This window comes from Vitis vinifera, chromosome 14 (genome assembly GCF_030704535.1).
Source record: "Vitis vinifera cultivar Pinot Noir 40024 chromosome 14, ASM3070453v1".
Classification (NCBI taxonomy): Eukaryota; Viridiplantae; Streptophyta; class Magnoliopsida; order Vitales; family Vitaceae; genus Vitis; species Vitis vinifera.
The window spans coordinates 9,047,906-9,063,735 of NC_081818.1; the positions used below are offsets into that span (position 1 = coordinate 9,047,906).

General features: G+C 37.5%; 3 protein-coding genes across 4 annotated transcripts; 1 reads left to right on the plus strand and 2 right to left on the minus strand.

The window, feature by feature from the left end:
- Positions 1 to 3,479: 3,479 nt before the first annotated feature.
- Positions 3,480 to 6,308, plus strand: LOC100261571 (peptidyl-prolyl cis-trans isomerase CYP19-3). The gene is made up of 2 exons (XM_010661811.3): positions 3,480 to 3,605; positions 5,564 to 6,308. Exon 2 carries the CDS (start codon positions 5,602 to 5,604, stop codon positions 6,124 to 6,126), a length of 525 nt encoding a protein of 174 aa, XP_010660113.1. The 5' UTR covers positions 3,480 to 3,605; positions 5,564 to 5,601; the 3' UTR covers positions 6,127 to 6,308.
- A 2,534-nt stretch (positions 6,309 to 8,842) lies between these two features.
- LOC100256476 (rubisco accumulation factor 1.1, chloroplastic) lies at positions 8,843 to 10,516 on the minus strand. The gene has a single exon (XM_002268512.5). The coding sequence runs from the start codon at positions 10,454 to 10,456 to the stop codon at positions 9,125 to 9,127; it is 1,332 nt and encodes a 443-aa protein (XP_002268548.1). The 5' UTR covers positions 10,457 to 10,516; the 3' UTR covers positions 8,843 to 9,124.
- An 816-nt stretch (positions 10,517 to 11,332) lies between these two features.
- On the minus strand, positions 11,333 to 14,548 carry LOC100251326 (transcription factor bHLH104). Of its 2 annotated transcripts, none has more exons than XM_059742934.1 (5): positions 14,122 to 14,548; positions 12,842 to 12,910; positions 12,602 to 12,679; positions 12,011 to 12,104; positions 11,333 to 11,711 (listed from the first exon to the last, which is right to left on the minus strand). In XM_059742934.1, exons 1-5 carry the CDS (start codon positions 14,211 to 14,213, stop codon positions 11,463 to 11,465), a joined length of 582 nt encoding a protein of 193 aa, XP_059598917.1. In that variant the 5' UTR covers positions 14,214 to 14,548; the 3' UTR covers positions 11,333 to 11,462. The 2 variants fall into 2 exon arrangements, with proteins under 2 accessions (XP_059598917.1, XP_002268590.2); XM_002268554.5 differs by having other exon boundaries at positions 12,011 to 12,173; positions 14,122 to 14,537.
- Positions 14,549 to 15,830: the final 1,282 nt, after the last annotated feature.

Genomic DNA, 15,830 nt, shown 5'->3' on the forward strand with positions numbered 1-15,830 from the left:
ACGATAAGTTAACAACACAAGTTCACCACTCTAAGGATAAGAAATTCACCACCTTAAAGATAAGACTCACAGTTAAGCTCACCACTCAAAGGAATCCACCTTAGAGATAAGAACTTTGATAGAAAAATCAAACACAAGTTTTTTCTTAACAATATGAAAAAGTCATTTCAATTTTGAAACTAAGCATATTTAATCTTGGAGCAACCCTCCAAGAATTGGAAAAAACTATATTTAGACTAGCATAGGACAAGACTTAATATTGGAACAACCCTCCAAGCATAGGGAATGTAAAAACTATTAATGACCAGATTCATTGACTAATTAACCAATTAGTTGTTGAATAATTAAACCAAATAGTGAGTTGGTCAATTGTGAACTTTTGGGCTTTAACTACTTCTTGGACCATTAGAGCAAATTAGGTTGTCTGTTTTGTAAGAGAATTATATTTGTGAGTTTCTTTTGACCTTGATTTATGTCATAGACATGTTGTACACATCACGTATGCTTCTTTTAACCTCATTATGTTTTTTTTACTATTTCATTTGAGTGTTTTTTACCCAATGTTTTCAGAACCGGATCGGTCATCGAACCGGAAAAATTACTGGTTCACGGTTCACTGGTCGAACCGCGGTTGAACCGGTGATGTAATAAATATATAATTTATATATTATATAAAATTAAAAATAATTATAAAAAATTTAAAATATATAAAATTACAAATTTTAATAATGTTTGATTTTTATATTTGGTATATATTAAATTAAATGATAAAGTTTAATATTTTAAATTTTATTAAATAGAAATATGTAATATTTAAGAATGAAGATATATTTAAGATGAAAAAATTTATAATATTTAATTTTATCTTTTTGTCTTTGTATTTTATTGTTTTAAAATTATTATATTAATTAATTTATATTATTTTTTATAATTATTATTATATTATTATTATAAAAATAAACATGAATTTAAATATTTACATTTCTTTAAAGATTTTATGTGATAAAAATTTGAAATAAAAACATTAATCTTAGATTCTTATTATATATATATTTTTAACAACATCATTTAATAATGCAATGCTCAATGGTTCAAAGGCTTCAAACTTTGAGATCTGTCCAACCCTCAAAGAAGCAATGTTTTGCCTCTATTTAGTCCCAGTCCCAGTCCCACATCGGAAACACATGAATTATATGTGCTCTAAGTGCCCTATAAATACCTTCAACATTAAAGCCAAACATGCCATCAAATTGGGCCTAGAAACATGGCCCAAATTTAAGTTTTATAAGCTTGTCATTGGATTGGGTCAAGTGGCAGCTTGGACCAAATTTAATTAGTTTCAATTTTGAAAGTATTGGGTGTGGAAATGGGCTTGATGGATAATGGGTCTCTTAATAGTTAACAAATTTTTGTAACAATTATGGTATGATCGGTTTGTAAAAAACCGAACGGTTTATCTGATTCGGTGGTTCAGTCGACGCCATCGAATTGGCCGATCATGTCCGATTTTTAAAACAATGGTTTTACCTATGTATTTATGATTTATCCACTTTTATTTATGTATTGTCTTCACGCTTGATTTTTTTGCTTTGAATTGATTCATACTATGGATGATGTGAGATCTTTACCATGATTGTTTACATTCATTGTTAGTAATTATCAAGTTAATCCTTATTGTTTTATGAAAGTGCTTAACATGCTTCAAGATACGCTCATTCCCTTTCTCGTTTGTTGGATTTCATTTGATAAGTATGCCTTATTTGAATAATCATTTGTTATGCTTCACTACACTTAGTTTCTTAATATCCACGATTAATTAACCAATTGTCATAATTACCTCAATCCATTAGTAAAGACCTTTTATTTAGGGCTTAGAATGATGTTACTTTATGGTACATTCTCAATAGGTAACTTGACCCTTGGACGCAAACTCTGGTTTTCAAATACATGCTTTTCCAATATATGAGTCATTTTTTAATGATTTTATTTCTTATTTTATTTTCTTTTTTTAAAAAAAAATAAATAAAAATAAGTAGAAACTCCAATTTTTATAAGAATCAAATTTTCACTAAAAAAACAAGTCTTACCATCAAGTAGGGATGTATGTGAAAAATACGTGTTCATAGTAGATATTAGCTAGAACAATCCATGCTTCACATGATATACGTGCATAAGCAATAAAAGGAACCAAATTTGAAGATATAAAGCCAACTATGGCACTTAAGATCAATTGATCTTATCAGATTTAGAGGGAGTACTCAAGATTTGGGTTGTCGCCATTGGTTTAGAGCCATTAATGAACCCCATAAGGTCCTATCCTACAAGAACAACATGAAATTGGAAATGTATGAAGTATAGTTTGAGGGGGTAAGTTTGATGGTGATTTGAGAGATGGTGTTGATGGAAATAAGAGGAGAGTTATTATCAAAGGGATTGACAATGATGGGACGGTCTGGATTTGAGGAAGCACCAAACAGATTTTTGGAGATGGGAGTGGTTTGAGATTCAACCATTTGAGAGGAGGGATCAAACTCATGTAAGCTTTAAGATGGCTTTGATACCATATTTATGAAAGTAGCAATTCTTTATTACATACATTCATTGAGAAGAAAAAATATAATATATATATATATATATATATATATATATATATATATATATATATATATATATATATATATATATATTACATGAAGACATATAAAGGTAAAAAAAATAAAAGAATAAAAGTCTAATCCTAATCAACTAAACCGTAGGAGCTAATATTGGACAAAATATCATAGTCAGTTGAAGATAGTATACAACTCATCAAAGATGCTATTTTGATTCTATTTGCTTAGTATCAAGTATGTCACTTCGAATTCGTTTTTTCTTGAAGTAAGAGCAATTCAAAGCCTTATTGATAAATATCAAATGTATGAAAAAATTTATTTTATGATATGGTGAAGAAGATGAGTGAAAATTTTCAAAGTTATTGTGACATTGGAATGATTAATCTAATATTGATTATTGTCATTATGTTAAATCCTCATTATAAATTGATATAAAGTTTTAGTGGAAAAGGTTTTGTCGTAGTAGTCAAGTTGATAGTATGATTGAGAAGATAAAAAGTGTTTCCTATAAGATAAATCAAATTTACTCTCATTTGGAGTCGGAGGCAAACTTGTATGGTAGTTTATCTCAAATTTCTAATCATCATGATCTAGAAACGTTAAATTTGGGTATCGATATTGAAATGTTGAATTCAGGAGATGCAAGTGATACACTTGGTGCAACTAATGAAGAATATTACACCTTGAAAGTAAAAATTGACATTGAAGTTAGGATTGAATTGGATGATGAGGATGTAAAAGTCGTCAACTTTTGACATTTTAAGTTGGACTTGCCCTTCGGACGAAGGCCTGGCCTTGCTTTTTTAGTCCGGCCCATTTCACACAAGCGAGAAGGGGGTAAGTTATATAAATATGTGAAAACACAGGGATACAAATGCAAAAAGGCACAAATCCTAAAACCCTAAACCCCATCCCCTGCTCCTATAAATGTGTAGCAACAAAATCCTTTCCCTTCATCTCACTTCGCTTCTTCGAGTCTGAGATTACCCAAAGGTGATCACTTTTTCTATGCTGTTTTCCATTTTCCTTTTAGTTCGTTTCAATTCTCTACGTTTAACTTGCTGTTATCAATCTTATCATTGTTTTCCTTTCAGAACCCCAGTTGTTTGTTTGGTTTCTGAGAAAATGTAGGGAAGGAGTTAAATGTTGGATTCAGACCCAACTGCAGTAAAACATGATTAACTCTTAGTTCGTTTTCATTTTCTCTGCTTTCTCAGACCTCAAATGGAGGATAATCCTCCGTTTCGTTGCTGAGAAAATGTAGGAGAGAGAAATTGAACTTTAGCTTTCTTGTATTTTACACAGGGAACTCCACAGATATCAATGAAATTCTCAATTTCGCGTAGTTGAGTTTTTGTTCTTTAGGGAAAAATAGCAACAGAAGACATTAGCATGGGGGTAAATCTAAAAATTTTCTCATTTTAGGATTTTACTAATTGATTCTTGTAAGGCTTCTATTTTGGATCTCTAAAGTACAGGGAAAGAAAAGAAATTTCAGAAAATGGCTTCAAAATTGAATCATTTTAGACCTAATTTCCAGCATTTTCCTTTTCTTTCTTACCCAGCTGAGATCCAAACATAGCCTTAAGAAGAAGGAGAAAAGCACATATCGAAGGCTTGCTGGTGATTTTATGAACACCTGTTAAGCTCAAAAGCTGTGCGATATTATTAATCATCCCGCAAAAAAATATCCTCTTTGTGGTTTTTTCACCCATTTGCTGGAGGATTTGTTTATAGGATGATGTACATTTCTCTTGTTATCTTCATATCCTGTTTCCTATTTTCCTTTTGTTTGTTTTCATGGAAGAAATTTTCATGTAAATTTTCTCAAGTAAAAAAGGGTCTTGTAGATTTTTTTCCCTTTTACAGCAGATTTTGGGGCAAATTTCTATTTTATTTTTATTCTCCCTAATAGAGCATGATCATATCCATGAGTTGATACCATCACTATCTGTAGAAATATATCAATGTGTGAATCTATAGGTTGAGCTATCTGATCCATCTGTATATATAGATGGATAGATGCATGATCCAAAACTATTTTGTTTGGTTAAAACCTTTGAGTTAACAAAAAAAAATCCATTTAAAAAGCATTGAAAATATAGTCCCATGGCTAGACACCCGCCAAGTTAGCACAATTGGTTGGGATGAACTCTAGGAAGTATGGTTCCAAGAAGTGGTACATGATCCTGGGTTTAAATCCTGACACTTATGATACCTTGAATTTACCTGGTACTTGTTGTTGCGGGGCAGTCAACACCTCGAGGTTAGGGTTCTCACGGAGAGTTTTAAGGGCTTGGCCATGGAAGGTTCCTAAAAAAAAGAAACTTTTACCTTGAAAATGCTTTTCCTAGATACTGGTTGAGTGATGTCCCATGGAGAGTCCTAAGGGCTTGGCCATGGGAGGGTCCTCGGTTATAAAAAATGAAATAGTCCCACGGCTACACATGAAACTTTTACCTTGAAAATGCTTTGGTTGAGTGGTATCCTACTCCATGCCAGATGATCTGGCAAGGACAGAGTTGAAAAAAATAGTATGGTGTTCATATTGTTCTCAGACACGTATTTGTGATTCATAGGCACATTGCTCTTGGCAAATATATGTTTTTGTTCAACCATAGCTAATTTAAATGGGGCATTTGTGTATAAGGAACTATCAAATGCTGTTAAAGTGATGATGGGTGAGAATCAAGATTTTGCTTTAAAATTATAAAAGTATGCTTTGGACTCTCTATTGAATCGAAATCAAGATGCTACTAAGATGGCAGAGCTAATATGAAGTTTTTTGAATTTTGTTTAATTCATTTAGTCTAGAAATCCTGAAAATGATGACTTCAAGTAATATGTTATTCATTTTTACTATCTTTGCCAATATTTTAAGAGACTTTGCTATGGTTGCTGGTTTTTTATGCTCATTTGACAAAATTGCTAATATGGGTTTGTTTGGACAGAAACTGATTTAGTGGAGAAGGTTTTTGAATCAGTGAAGATGTCAAATCCAAAAGTTTTCTTCGACATACTTGTTGGAAAGATGAAAGCAGGCCGAATTGTAATGGAACTCTTTGCTGATGTTACCCCAAAAACTGCTGAAAATTTCCGTGCCTTATGTACAGGAGAGAAAGGGATTGGAATGTCCGGGAAGCCACTGCACTACAAGGGCTCAGCATTTCACCGCATTATCCCAAACTTCATGTGTCAAGGTGGAGATTTCACCAGGGGCAATGGGACTGGAGGAGAATCGATCCACGGAATGAAATTTGCAGATGAGAACTTTACGATGAAACACACAGGACCTGGTGTTTTGTCCATGGCAAATGCTGGACCAAACACCAACGGTTCTCAGTTCTTTATATGCACCACAAAAACTCCATGGCTTGATGGGAAGCATGTCGTGTTTGGGAAAGTTGTAGATGGCTATAGTGTGGTTAAGGAGATGGAGAAGGTGGGTACAGATAGCGGGACAACTTTGGAAAAGGTTGTAATCGAGGATTGTGGACAGATAGTTGAGAATTGATATGGCAGAGGTTGTTTTCGAGGACCCTGGACAGATAGTTGATAATTGTTATGGCACAATGGTGGAGGTATTGATGGAGAGTTAGCTTTGGCTTGGTATATAACCCCCAAACCCCTTGCTTCTTAATTGATTATGCATATTGAATTTGGTGATCTCAATAAAAAGTTTTGTATGTTGTGGCATCTTTGGCGCTTCTTCTATTATTATTTTCTTATGGTATATACCCAAGAGAGCAACAACCCATCTATATCTGTCAATCTATATATATTGACAATCCAGGTTGCATGGCTATGGTCTTCATAAACACATTGGGGAGTATCTTAACATAATTTTGGATGGTCGACATCCTTTGTATGAGCATCCATGGACCATCAAGACTGCCAACAAAATGTTTTCTTGGGAGTGGTTTTACATTTGTAGTTGTGCTTCTTTTGCTCAACAATTTCATAGCTTGATGATGTCCAAGCATTGTGGCTTTCTTGACAACTGAATCGAGTTTAGGATATAATGATTTTCTTCTTTTTGCCTGACAATTTCCAATTATTATCTCTCTTGATTCTTGACAACTTAATTGAGGATATAAATGCTTTGTTCTCTTTAGTTTTCTGAGCAACTAGCAGTATCGTATTTCACCAATAGAGTTTCCATGATATGCCAGGAGCCATCGCGACAAGGAGGTTATACCTTTATGTTTCAAAGACAATTCCAAAGTTATTTTTCCTGTTGCCATAGTTTTCTGGGAAAACAGTTATGGTAATAAAAGTAAATCTATCTTGGAGATACAAGATGAACACAGACTAATTAAGAGAGAACAGAAATGTCATCTGGGTTTCACTATATATCAAGGGAGATGACAATAGATTTTAGAACTTTGTTAAGGGTAAAAATAAAAAATAAAGGGTCATAATGTGATCTGGGTTTTGTGTATATATAGTATTTATATGTTCATTTTTCTCTTTTCTGAATCCTAAAAGGATCAAACTGGGCCAGGTTGAGATTGATTTCAAAGAATGGATGATGAAGAATGTGGAGAAAGTGCCTCCAGGTGCTAGAGAATTTCTCAGGATCAATGGGAAAATGTTAATGGTGATAAGCGACAACTAGTAGTGGAGATTTGATAGCTCAATTGATGCAATGGCCACATTATATGTAACGGGAGATCATTCAAAGTTTGAGGAAAAACAAAATGGGATATTTGGTTTAACGCCAAGCATATTCCCAGAATCCCAAGTCTCAGTCAATCCAAGGATATTTGGTCCTCGGGTCCTTGAAACCAGAGCCTCGGAGAAAATGAAGGAAATAGGCAATGCTTTGATGTTGAAACAGTTACCCTCATACATCCCTCTACAGTAGTTTTCTTGGTTCCTCATTGATCTCACCCGTTTCACTACTGACTCAATCCCGCGGTGTTTTAAACTTGCAAGAAGATTGACAAAGATGAAAAGGATTGTTTTCCAATGGAGCAAATTGTTGCAACTCTTCTGATTATGAGGGAAAGATATGGGCATATCTATTTCAAGACAAAAGTTGTTGAATCCTAGCAGTTGATCTTATTTGGTGATGTGAGCAGTGCTGTTACAAAGTCTCCTGCTTCCATGCTACCTACCATCATCGCCATCCAGCTTCTGCATCACAAAATTAAAATCTTGTGCCCATAACCATTAAACATCACATTCAGGTACGTGAAAGAATGAGATACCAATCAGGAGTTGAGAATCAAGAAAAGGCCTTCATCAAACTGGGAATTATGCTTTGCTCGACATCAAACCTGAGTTCTTCGTCTTCTCCTTTTTAATTTAACTATGCATCATTGTGTTGGAATTGCATGTTTCTTCCGTTCAGTTGATATCCTAAAAATTAGTAGCTACCCCTTTCATCTTTCATGAATTGGTTATGTATTTCTCTGTGGCTTTTCATTCTTGCAATTTGCATATGCGCCATATGTAATAAAGAATAAAGTAAATATGTATATGGTTTCTCCAATCTGATTTCAGTGAGTAAAAATCATACATATCATGTTCTACATGCTCTTAACATTACATCAGCACATAAAAACAGCTGGAAAAAAGAAGGGAAAGCAGTAGCCTTAGGTATTAATTGTTCACAAGGGATACCCTTTCCAAAAACAGATAACCCATAAGAAAGTTTTCAACACACCTTCCCAACTTCCCTTCCTTTTTATAGAGAGACAATGTCAGCAAGTGACTCATGGCCCTCCATGTAACTACTGCAAGTAGATGATCAGTGAAGCTGAACATAAAGACCTCATCAAATTTTCAAATTTTCCCAATCCATTCAATCAAATACTGAATTTAAAGTTGAGAGGTACCAATTAGCTAGAGGATCCACTCCAAATTTAATTTATGTTGCCATACTGAAAGTAAATGGCTAACAATGTCATAGGTTTTCTTAAATTCACTCAATACCTTGGTGTATGAAAATACAAGCTCCTCCAAACAAAATTTAGCAGAAATGCATAGTAGAACCTCAGTTTCTCATTTTCTTTGCTTCTCTGATACTTTCAAATTTAGGAATACCACCATGGTCGAGCAAACAAGGAACAATACAAACATCAGAAGGTCAGAACAATAATGTTTGTTTTGGACACTGGTAGTAGTGAATTAGATATCCACTCAACAGTATGTATGATGTGTATGGAACTTCCAAGCATTATCCTAATTTCCAAATCAAATGCAACACTCAGAATGCCAAGGCATGCCATGAACCTTAAGATCATATTAAATGTAAATCACATTATAGGAAAAAAAAAATAAAAATTAAACAGGCTGAAGCCTCATTACAACAAAACCTATACTTAATCAACAGCTAGCCATGTTTCCGCAACCAAAACAGATGCACTCTTCCACAGGGCATTGAATTGAAGCCCCTGTGCTTGAATTTCAAAATTTTCTCCACTATTACAATTATAGGTATGGGCCTGTATGAATCCCCATGGCTGAATCACACTAACAGCCACATTGCCCAGCCTTAGGATCTTTCATTCCCAATCTTCATCTCTCAACTCATGATCGGTTTCCTCTCTTGGTGGCCTAACCACCAACACCACTGTCCCTAAACTCTCCTTCACACCTCTTTCCTTCAATGCCGATCCTCTCTCCACCTTCAATTCCCCACCTGCACTGCCATTATCACTGGAAACCGCCACCAAATAAAATCCGGCATCAGCCACCACCTCCTTTGCCCCCCTATTAGCCACCACCAGTATCGCCTCTTCTTTGTACCATCTATTCACTCTCCATGGCAGCGCCCTTGCATCCCCGAACGCTACCACCACACCCGCTCTCAGACCCGCCACCGGTTCCCATCCCGGCAACACCACCCACCTCTTCCACCCCTTCTCGGCCACCACCACTCCAAATTCTCCTTGGCTCCGACACTCTAATGGCGCTCCTAACACCACATCCACCCCCTCCTGGGCTTCGCACACCGGTAATACCACTACTGTCGTCGCCTCGGCTACCTCTCCAGTTTTCATCCTCACCACCGGAACCCGAACCGCACCTTCAATTTCTGATTTTCCATCATCTGCGTCGTCGTTCCTTTCCAGTTCCTCTAAAAGCACCCTCTTAGCCTTCTCTGTCTCAGCCACCTCCAAAGCCTTTTCCAATGCCGCCCTTCTTTTGTCCAATGAATTCCTATGCTCTCTGCTCTGCCTGTAGTACATAAACGCGAGACAGTCCCCAGGAACATTATAATCAAAGCACTCCCACCCTCTATCTCCACGCCTCCGGGGGAAGTCCTTGATCGCCCGGGCAAGCTCCTGAGCGCCACGGGGATCGACACGGTTCTCCACGACGTAGCGAGCGGCGGCCAGTCTTTCCCTGGCACTGAGGAGGCGAATTTCATAGAGCAAGGAGTCGCCGCCGTTGTCGAAGAAGGAGAGGATTTGTGGGTCGAGGCCGGATTGAAGGAGGGAGTGGCGGACCTGGGCGGCAACAACGAGGCGGTTCTGCTCAACCCCCGAAATGCCGGTGGCCTCTTCCAGGGAAGAGGGGGTGAAACCTTCTTGCATGAGAGTGGAGACGAGTGGGGCGTACTCGAACCAGAGGCCGAGGCGGTTGGAGAGGACTTCAAGGCGGCTACCGGTATCGAGAGAGCGGAAGTGGGAGGGTATTGGGGCGTTGGGTGAGGGTGGCCTGAAGGGTTGGTAAAGTTCTGGCTGCTGAGAGTGTCGTGGGGTTGAGGAGGAGGGGATGATGGTAGCTGAGATTGGTTTTACATGGGTTTTTAGGCGGTGGTGGTGATGGCGGCGGTGGAGGAGGTGGTGGTGGGAGAGAGAAAGGGAGGCGGGAGCGTTGAGAGAGAGCATGGTGAGGGGGGTGAAGGTGGACCAAGAGATCACCAAGCTTCTTAGCCTTATCTGCTACCTCAATATTATTGATTTTTTTAGATTGGACATAATTTTCCGAGAGAGGAAGAGAGCAAGACGTGTGGGCTCTGGCCTCTGGGTTTTATCTGGATGGGCTGAATGGTAGATGAGAGGCCCAAGTATAATTTTCCTAGAAAAATGCTGGATGTCTCCATTGGGTCTGTTCATGGTAGGTTTGTTTGGTCAAAGACAGACATAATGGCATATAAGATACCATTCTTATTTTTCCAAATTAGAACTATTTTCTACCTCACCCTATGATCAAAGAAAAGTATCTACGTGATTTAGCAATGTTTCGTCTTGTACTAGTCAGGCCCAGCTGTGATCATGGGTTGAAAGATTTGAAAATGGTTTGGTTTGGGACTCCAAGCTTGCTGTTGCTGTTGAGTCCAAGCAGACATTGCCAAGTTTATCTTTTAAAAAAGGATGTCTGCCTCCTATTCTCTGGACTCAACAAATTCTGAATGCTAGTGTTAAAAGAAGAGGGCCGGCTAAACAGTACAAGTAGTTGTGTCATGGTCCCAAACCATGAGCATGTGCTGTAAGGCTACTCTCAAGGATGGCAAAGGGAACACTGTCATGACTCTTGAGCTTTGAACCACCTTCCGTTTGCATATGCACCCATCAACTGAGCTTCCCTAGCAAAACTAGTGGGGCAGGCCTTAGGCATCTAAATAAATGTTCCTCATGGCCAGCTGATTAATGGGGTTGGAACCCCGAAAGTCCCACAACATAGTTAGCAATCCAAGACAACTCGTCCCAGCCATACAAGTGAAAAACTCAATTCCCAAAAATGAAGAGGGAGCCAGGTCAGTGTTGATAGCAATAACCAAATTAGGATAACTATCTTGTCAGCAGCATTCAAACCATAAGAGAGGTTTCAGATGCTGTATAATTAAACAACTTTAAATAAGGAAAATTAGTGATATCCATGTATCATGCATCACTAAGCTACAGGAGGTCTGAGCACATGATCTTGGGATGTATCAAGCACAGTTTGGGGAATCCATTGCCACATCTGGAACCCACCGTAACCGGGAAAGCCCACCATCTTGTTTGCTCCAGCTTGATATGCTAATGGATGGGCAGGCACATATCCAGGAGGTACAACATTCATGGCTTTCACCCGCTGTTGCATCTTCTCCTTATCTGCCTTCAGGATAAGTTTCTCTTCACGGAGTTCACTCTTCTCTGCCTGCAATTGAGAATAAATGAATGATAACAACCTGAACAAGAGTGTACCTTGCATGAAGTTCTCTTCAGTGAAATAAAGATGAGACAAAATTGATCACCACTGTAGCTATAAAAATTATGTTTTCACAAGCCAGATAATTTGGTGTTTCTGCAGGCACTTGCAAGACGGTGACAACATGAGCCGCTCTATTTACAACCAAACCAATCGTCTTGTTCTAACTATCACCTTCACTTGTAACTTTTAGCGTATGTGAAAAGCTTTTCATGCTTGTCAGAACCACCACAGAATATAAGAGTTACCTTCAAAGTTCTAATGTCTTCACGAAGCTTTTGAGTTTTTCCTTTAAGCTCCCGAGCTTCAGTTCTGAGCTGGTTCAGAACATGAATTGCATCACTGAGGATAGAAGATTTATCAGTTTTGGGAGGCCTCCCAGGTTCCAAAAGAGAGCTGAGGTCCAAGAACCTGTATGAAGACTTAGACAAGATGTTCCATCAAAACCAATGAATGAAAAAGGGCAATTTGGATACTATAGAATTAACACAAAGTATGTTGGAAAATTTAAATATATGTTAAAGCCTACAGCGTAAATGAGATACAATCTTCTATCCATCTTGTCTGATTTTGTATATGCATTACATCCGCCTTGTGGGTGCTCAACTCAAAGAAGAATCCCCACAATTCTTAAGAAAAGCATCAAGCAATTGGGTCGACTTTTGAGCCTAAATTAAGAGACAAAACAATTTGTTCCTTAAAATATTGTTGTATCAATGACCCTTTTCCCTTCCATATCTGAACTGAACTGAAATGATCAATAAAATGTGTCTGGGATTGTGATGAAATTGAAGCAACAAGAGCATGACAGAAGAGGCACAGATAGAACAGATGCATGCCTGTCATTCATTTTCTCCCTCCGCATTTTCTCACGACATGCTTTAGATTCTGCTCTGCTACAACGTTCACCCTTTTCCCTATGAATTATTAAAATGGTGTCATCATCAGCAGGTAGAAGCAATGCACAAGGCAGAGAACACTACTTATGACATCTCAAATTGACACATTTATAAGAGCAATTTGAGATTGAGGCGGCACAACAATCAAGGATAGAATCAGAGTAAGAACAGCGAGATAACCTTCCCCTTTTGCATCTCTTTTCTGTGGAAACCGTGTCAACAACCAAAGCATTGATTTCCCTAGAAGGACTGCAAGCAAATAATCAAGATGTCATAATAGAAAGAAATCAAAGCATGACTACTCAGATTTTTCTATGGATTCCATCCATACTGAGACAACAACAACACACACACACATATATATATGAGCTGTAACCGTCATAGAGAAAAGTGCCATGACGAGCGCATTTTATATAGCATTTTCTCATACAGGCTGGTCGTGTAAAATGGAGTCATCAACATAACCACAAATGAGAACAACAAGGCGGAAATTGTATCAGTCATTGACCTCTCATGAAGACAGTCATAGAAATATAATAGCAAAAACAACATCTCAACATAATGCCATGAGAAAATTAAATGAATTCACTTAAATACCATGTAAAACAGAACTGGATGATTCGATCTCTCTTCTAGATGCACAAACAACCCCTCACAATTCACAAACTACTTGTTAATTCGCTTAGAAGTTCAAGCATGGCGGTAGCCATCCTGAGCCAAACATGGATAAAACCCAGCAGGAAAAAATGTTGCTTGGAAGTTCAGAAAATTCAGGTTTAGAATTTGGGCAAAGAAAACCCATTTTATGCTTATATTAGTTCATCTAACAATTCAGACCAATCATTCAGAAATTTGGAGCATCTTGGGTCATTATTGATAATTTGATAGTCAAAAGTAGGTGATGAACTTGGGAGCAGATAAATTTTCATTCTGAGGTCAAAATAAGTTCTGAATTCTCCATGAATTAACAACAATAGACGGATTTGATCACAAGTCTGATGAGAACAAAGGATTGAATCCACATAACCAACAACAAAATGATGAAAATGAGATTAAAAAACACCTCAAATCCCAAATAAATTAATGAATAAGAACAACCCATCAATTCTATGATCCATATCACTAACAAGGACGGAGAATTGATCCAATATAAATCAAGTGAAACAATAACTGTACCAAAAAAAAAAAAATCTCTGATCATGCATCTTTTCTCAGAAAATTAATCACTTTGATAGCAGAGAAAGTGTAGGAAAAGAAAAAAATTAAACCCTGAAAACCCAGAAAGCTCAGACCTCCAACCAACCATGTACTTCTCTTGGACAGGATTCTCCATCTTTTGGCAACCCAAAACAACAGAGAAGAAAAAAGGGAAAGCTCAAATATTTTCTGTTCTTTTCTTTTCTTTTCTCGAGTTTCCTCAGCAGCCAAACGGTTAGAGAACCAAGAAGAAGATACAGTACCTCTGATTGGCCCAAAAGTAATCAGCTGAAGTAGCATCTTCAATGATACAGTAGTCAAGAAGATCCCAACCACCGTCCTCAAACGAGTCCATGGAATTCAACCCACAACTGAAAAACAAAAATGAAACAATTTCGAAATATTTGAACCAATTTTGTTCTTTCTTCCTCCTTTTGAGAATGGGTTGTTTTGTGCTAGTGGAGTGGAAGCATGAGACTAGTTTTCTTGGAAGTTACAACTTGGAAGTTGTAACTGTACTCACTCCTCAACCCCTTTTCAGTGGGACAAGACCACACCTCCAACTTGTAGTCATTTGCAGTGACGCCTCTCTATTTTGGTCTATTTCTGTGTATTTCACAAGCACTTCTGCTAAAATGTATTTTTAATCACATGACTCTTTACTTGTCCCAGGCATGATGCCAACATGGTGTCTAACATTTGATTGATATTAAAATATCATACTACATGAAATTCTTCAACCCATAGGCCCCAAACTTTGCTACCTATCAAAAAAAAGTACAATCAATCGGATGATTCCATGGATATATTTTGATCCTATTATTTTATACTTTGATCCCGTTATTTTATACTTTAATTCATTTAGTAAGTATCGATTCGATACTTTAGTTTTTCCCTAACTTTTACCTTGATAAAAACAATATTCGGTTTAAATCCTAATGTCCAACAATGATTTCATACCTTATATTTGAACCTTAGCTTGATTTGACTTGATTTAGTTCTTATTATGAGCCATTAACATTGGTTTAACAATTCAAGCTTTATATGAGATTGCAGAAATTTGAACCATGGATGAAGATAACCTCTAACAGATGGTGGATATTAAAAATTATGAAGATGTAGACAGTTAAACCAAGATATGTATAAGAATATAGAATCATATTCCGGAGGGAGAATACCTCCAAGGGGCCATGGGCCCAATGCCATCATTGAATCCAAATTCTAATAGGTAAATGGATATGCTCTTCTACAACAAGGGACTCTTACGATTCGCCAATAGGAGCAGTCCTGGGCCAACTTTGGAAGATAGTTTTGAGAGAAAACGAATAAATGATGATGTGGTGCTTTTGTATTGGTTAGAGGAAGCCCAACCACACTGTATCGTTTTTTGATTGGGGAGTCCATTTTGATTGAGCCATGCATGGGACCCATTCCTCACTTTTTGCAAGTCAAAAATGCGAGAAAAATGGAGAAAGATGTGGGCCCAAATTGAAAACATACCACCCATGACATCCACGATGTTGGCAGTTGATGTTAGTTTTGCAGGTGAGCTCATCTCATCTGCAGTCGAGTGCAGGGGATGCAAGTAAAACCCAGCTTTTCAAGTTGTACTTTTGGGACCAAATCAACCTCCTTGCCCTTACCAGTGTTAAAAACTTTTGGGGCTGTGAGGGCATTGAGTCCTTGACAAGGAAGTGTTAATTAAACTCAATCAATGCTTAGAGTACAACTAAAGGATGCAGAGGATATGGAGGTTTAAAGGATGGCTGGGTTGTGACTTTTAAAAGGGGATGAGGAAACATCAGCATCAGCCGTGTGAATGCTCGATCGGCTTGTGTCTCGGAAAGGATTCAATGAGGGTGTTTTTTCTCAGACTTGCCCTACACTTGCCTCCAGAGCAATGGAATTCAAGAGGGAGAATTATGTAAAAGGCACCGTAATAAAATGTGACGTGGGCCATAATTCCTTGTCT

Excerpts from the sequence above, each read along its gene's own strand:
- LOC100261571 (XM_010661811.3), top strand. The coding sequence starts at position 5,602 with ATGTCAAATCCAAAAGTTTTCTTCGACATACTTGTTGGAAAGATGAAA.
- LOC100256476 (XM_002268512.5), bottom strand. The coding sequence starts at position 10,456 with ATGCTCTCTCTCAACGCTCCCGCCTCCCTTTCTCTCTCCCACCACCAC.
- LOC100251326 (XM_002268554.5), bottom strand. The coding sequence starts at position 14,213 with ATGGACTCGTTTGAGGACGGTGGTTGGGATCTTCTTGACTACTGTATC. Across the intron at positions 12,174-12,601 it reads AGGGAGAAAATGAATGACAG|GTTCTTGGACCTCAGCTCTC; the intron begins GCATGCATCTGT and ends GTCTTCATACAG. Across the intron at positions 11,712-12,010 it reads AAGACATTAGAACTTTGAAG|GCAGAGAAGAGTGAACTCCG; the intron begins GTAACTCTTATA and ends TCTCAATTGCAG.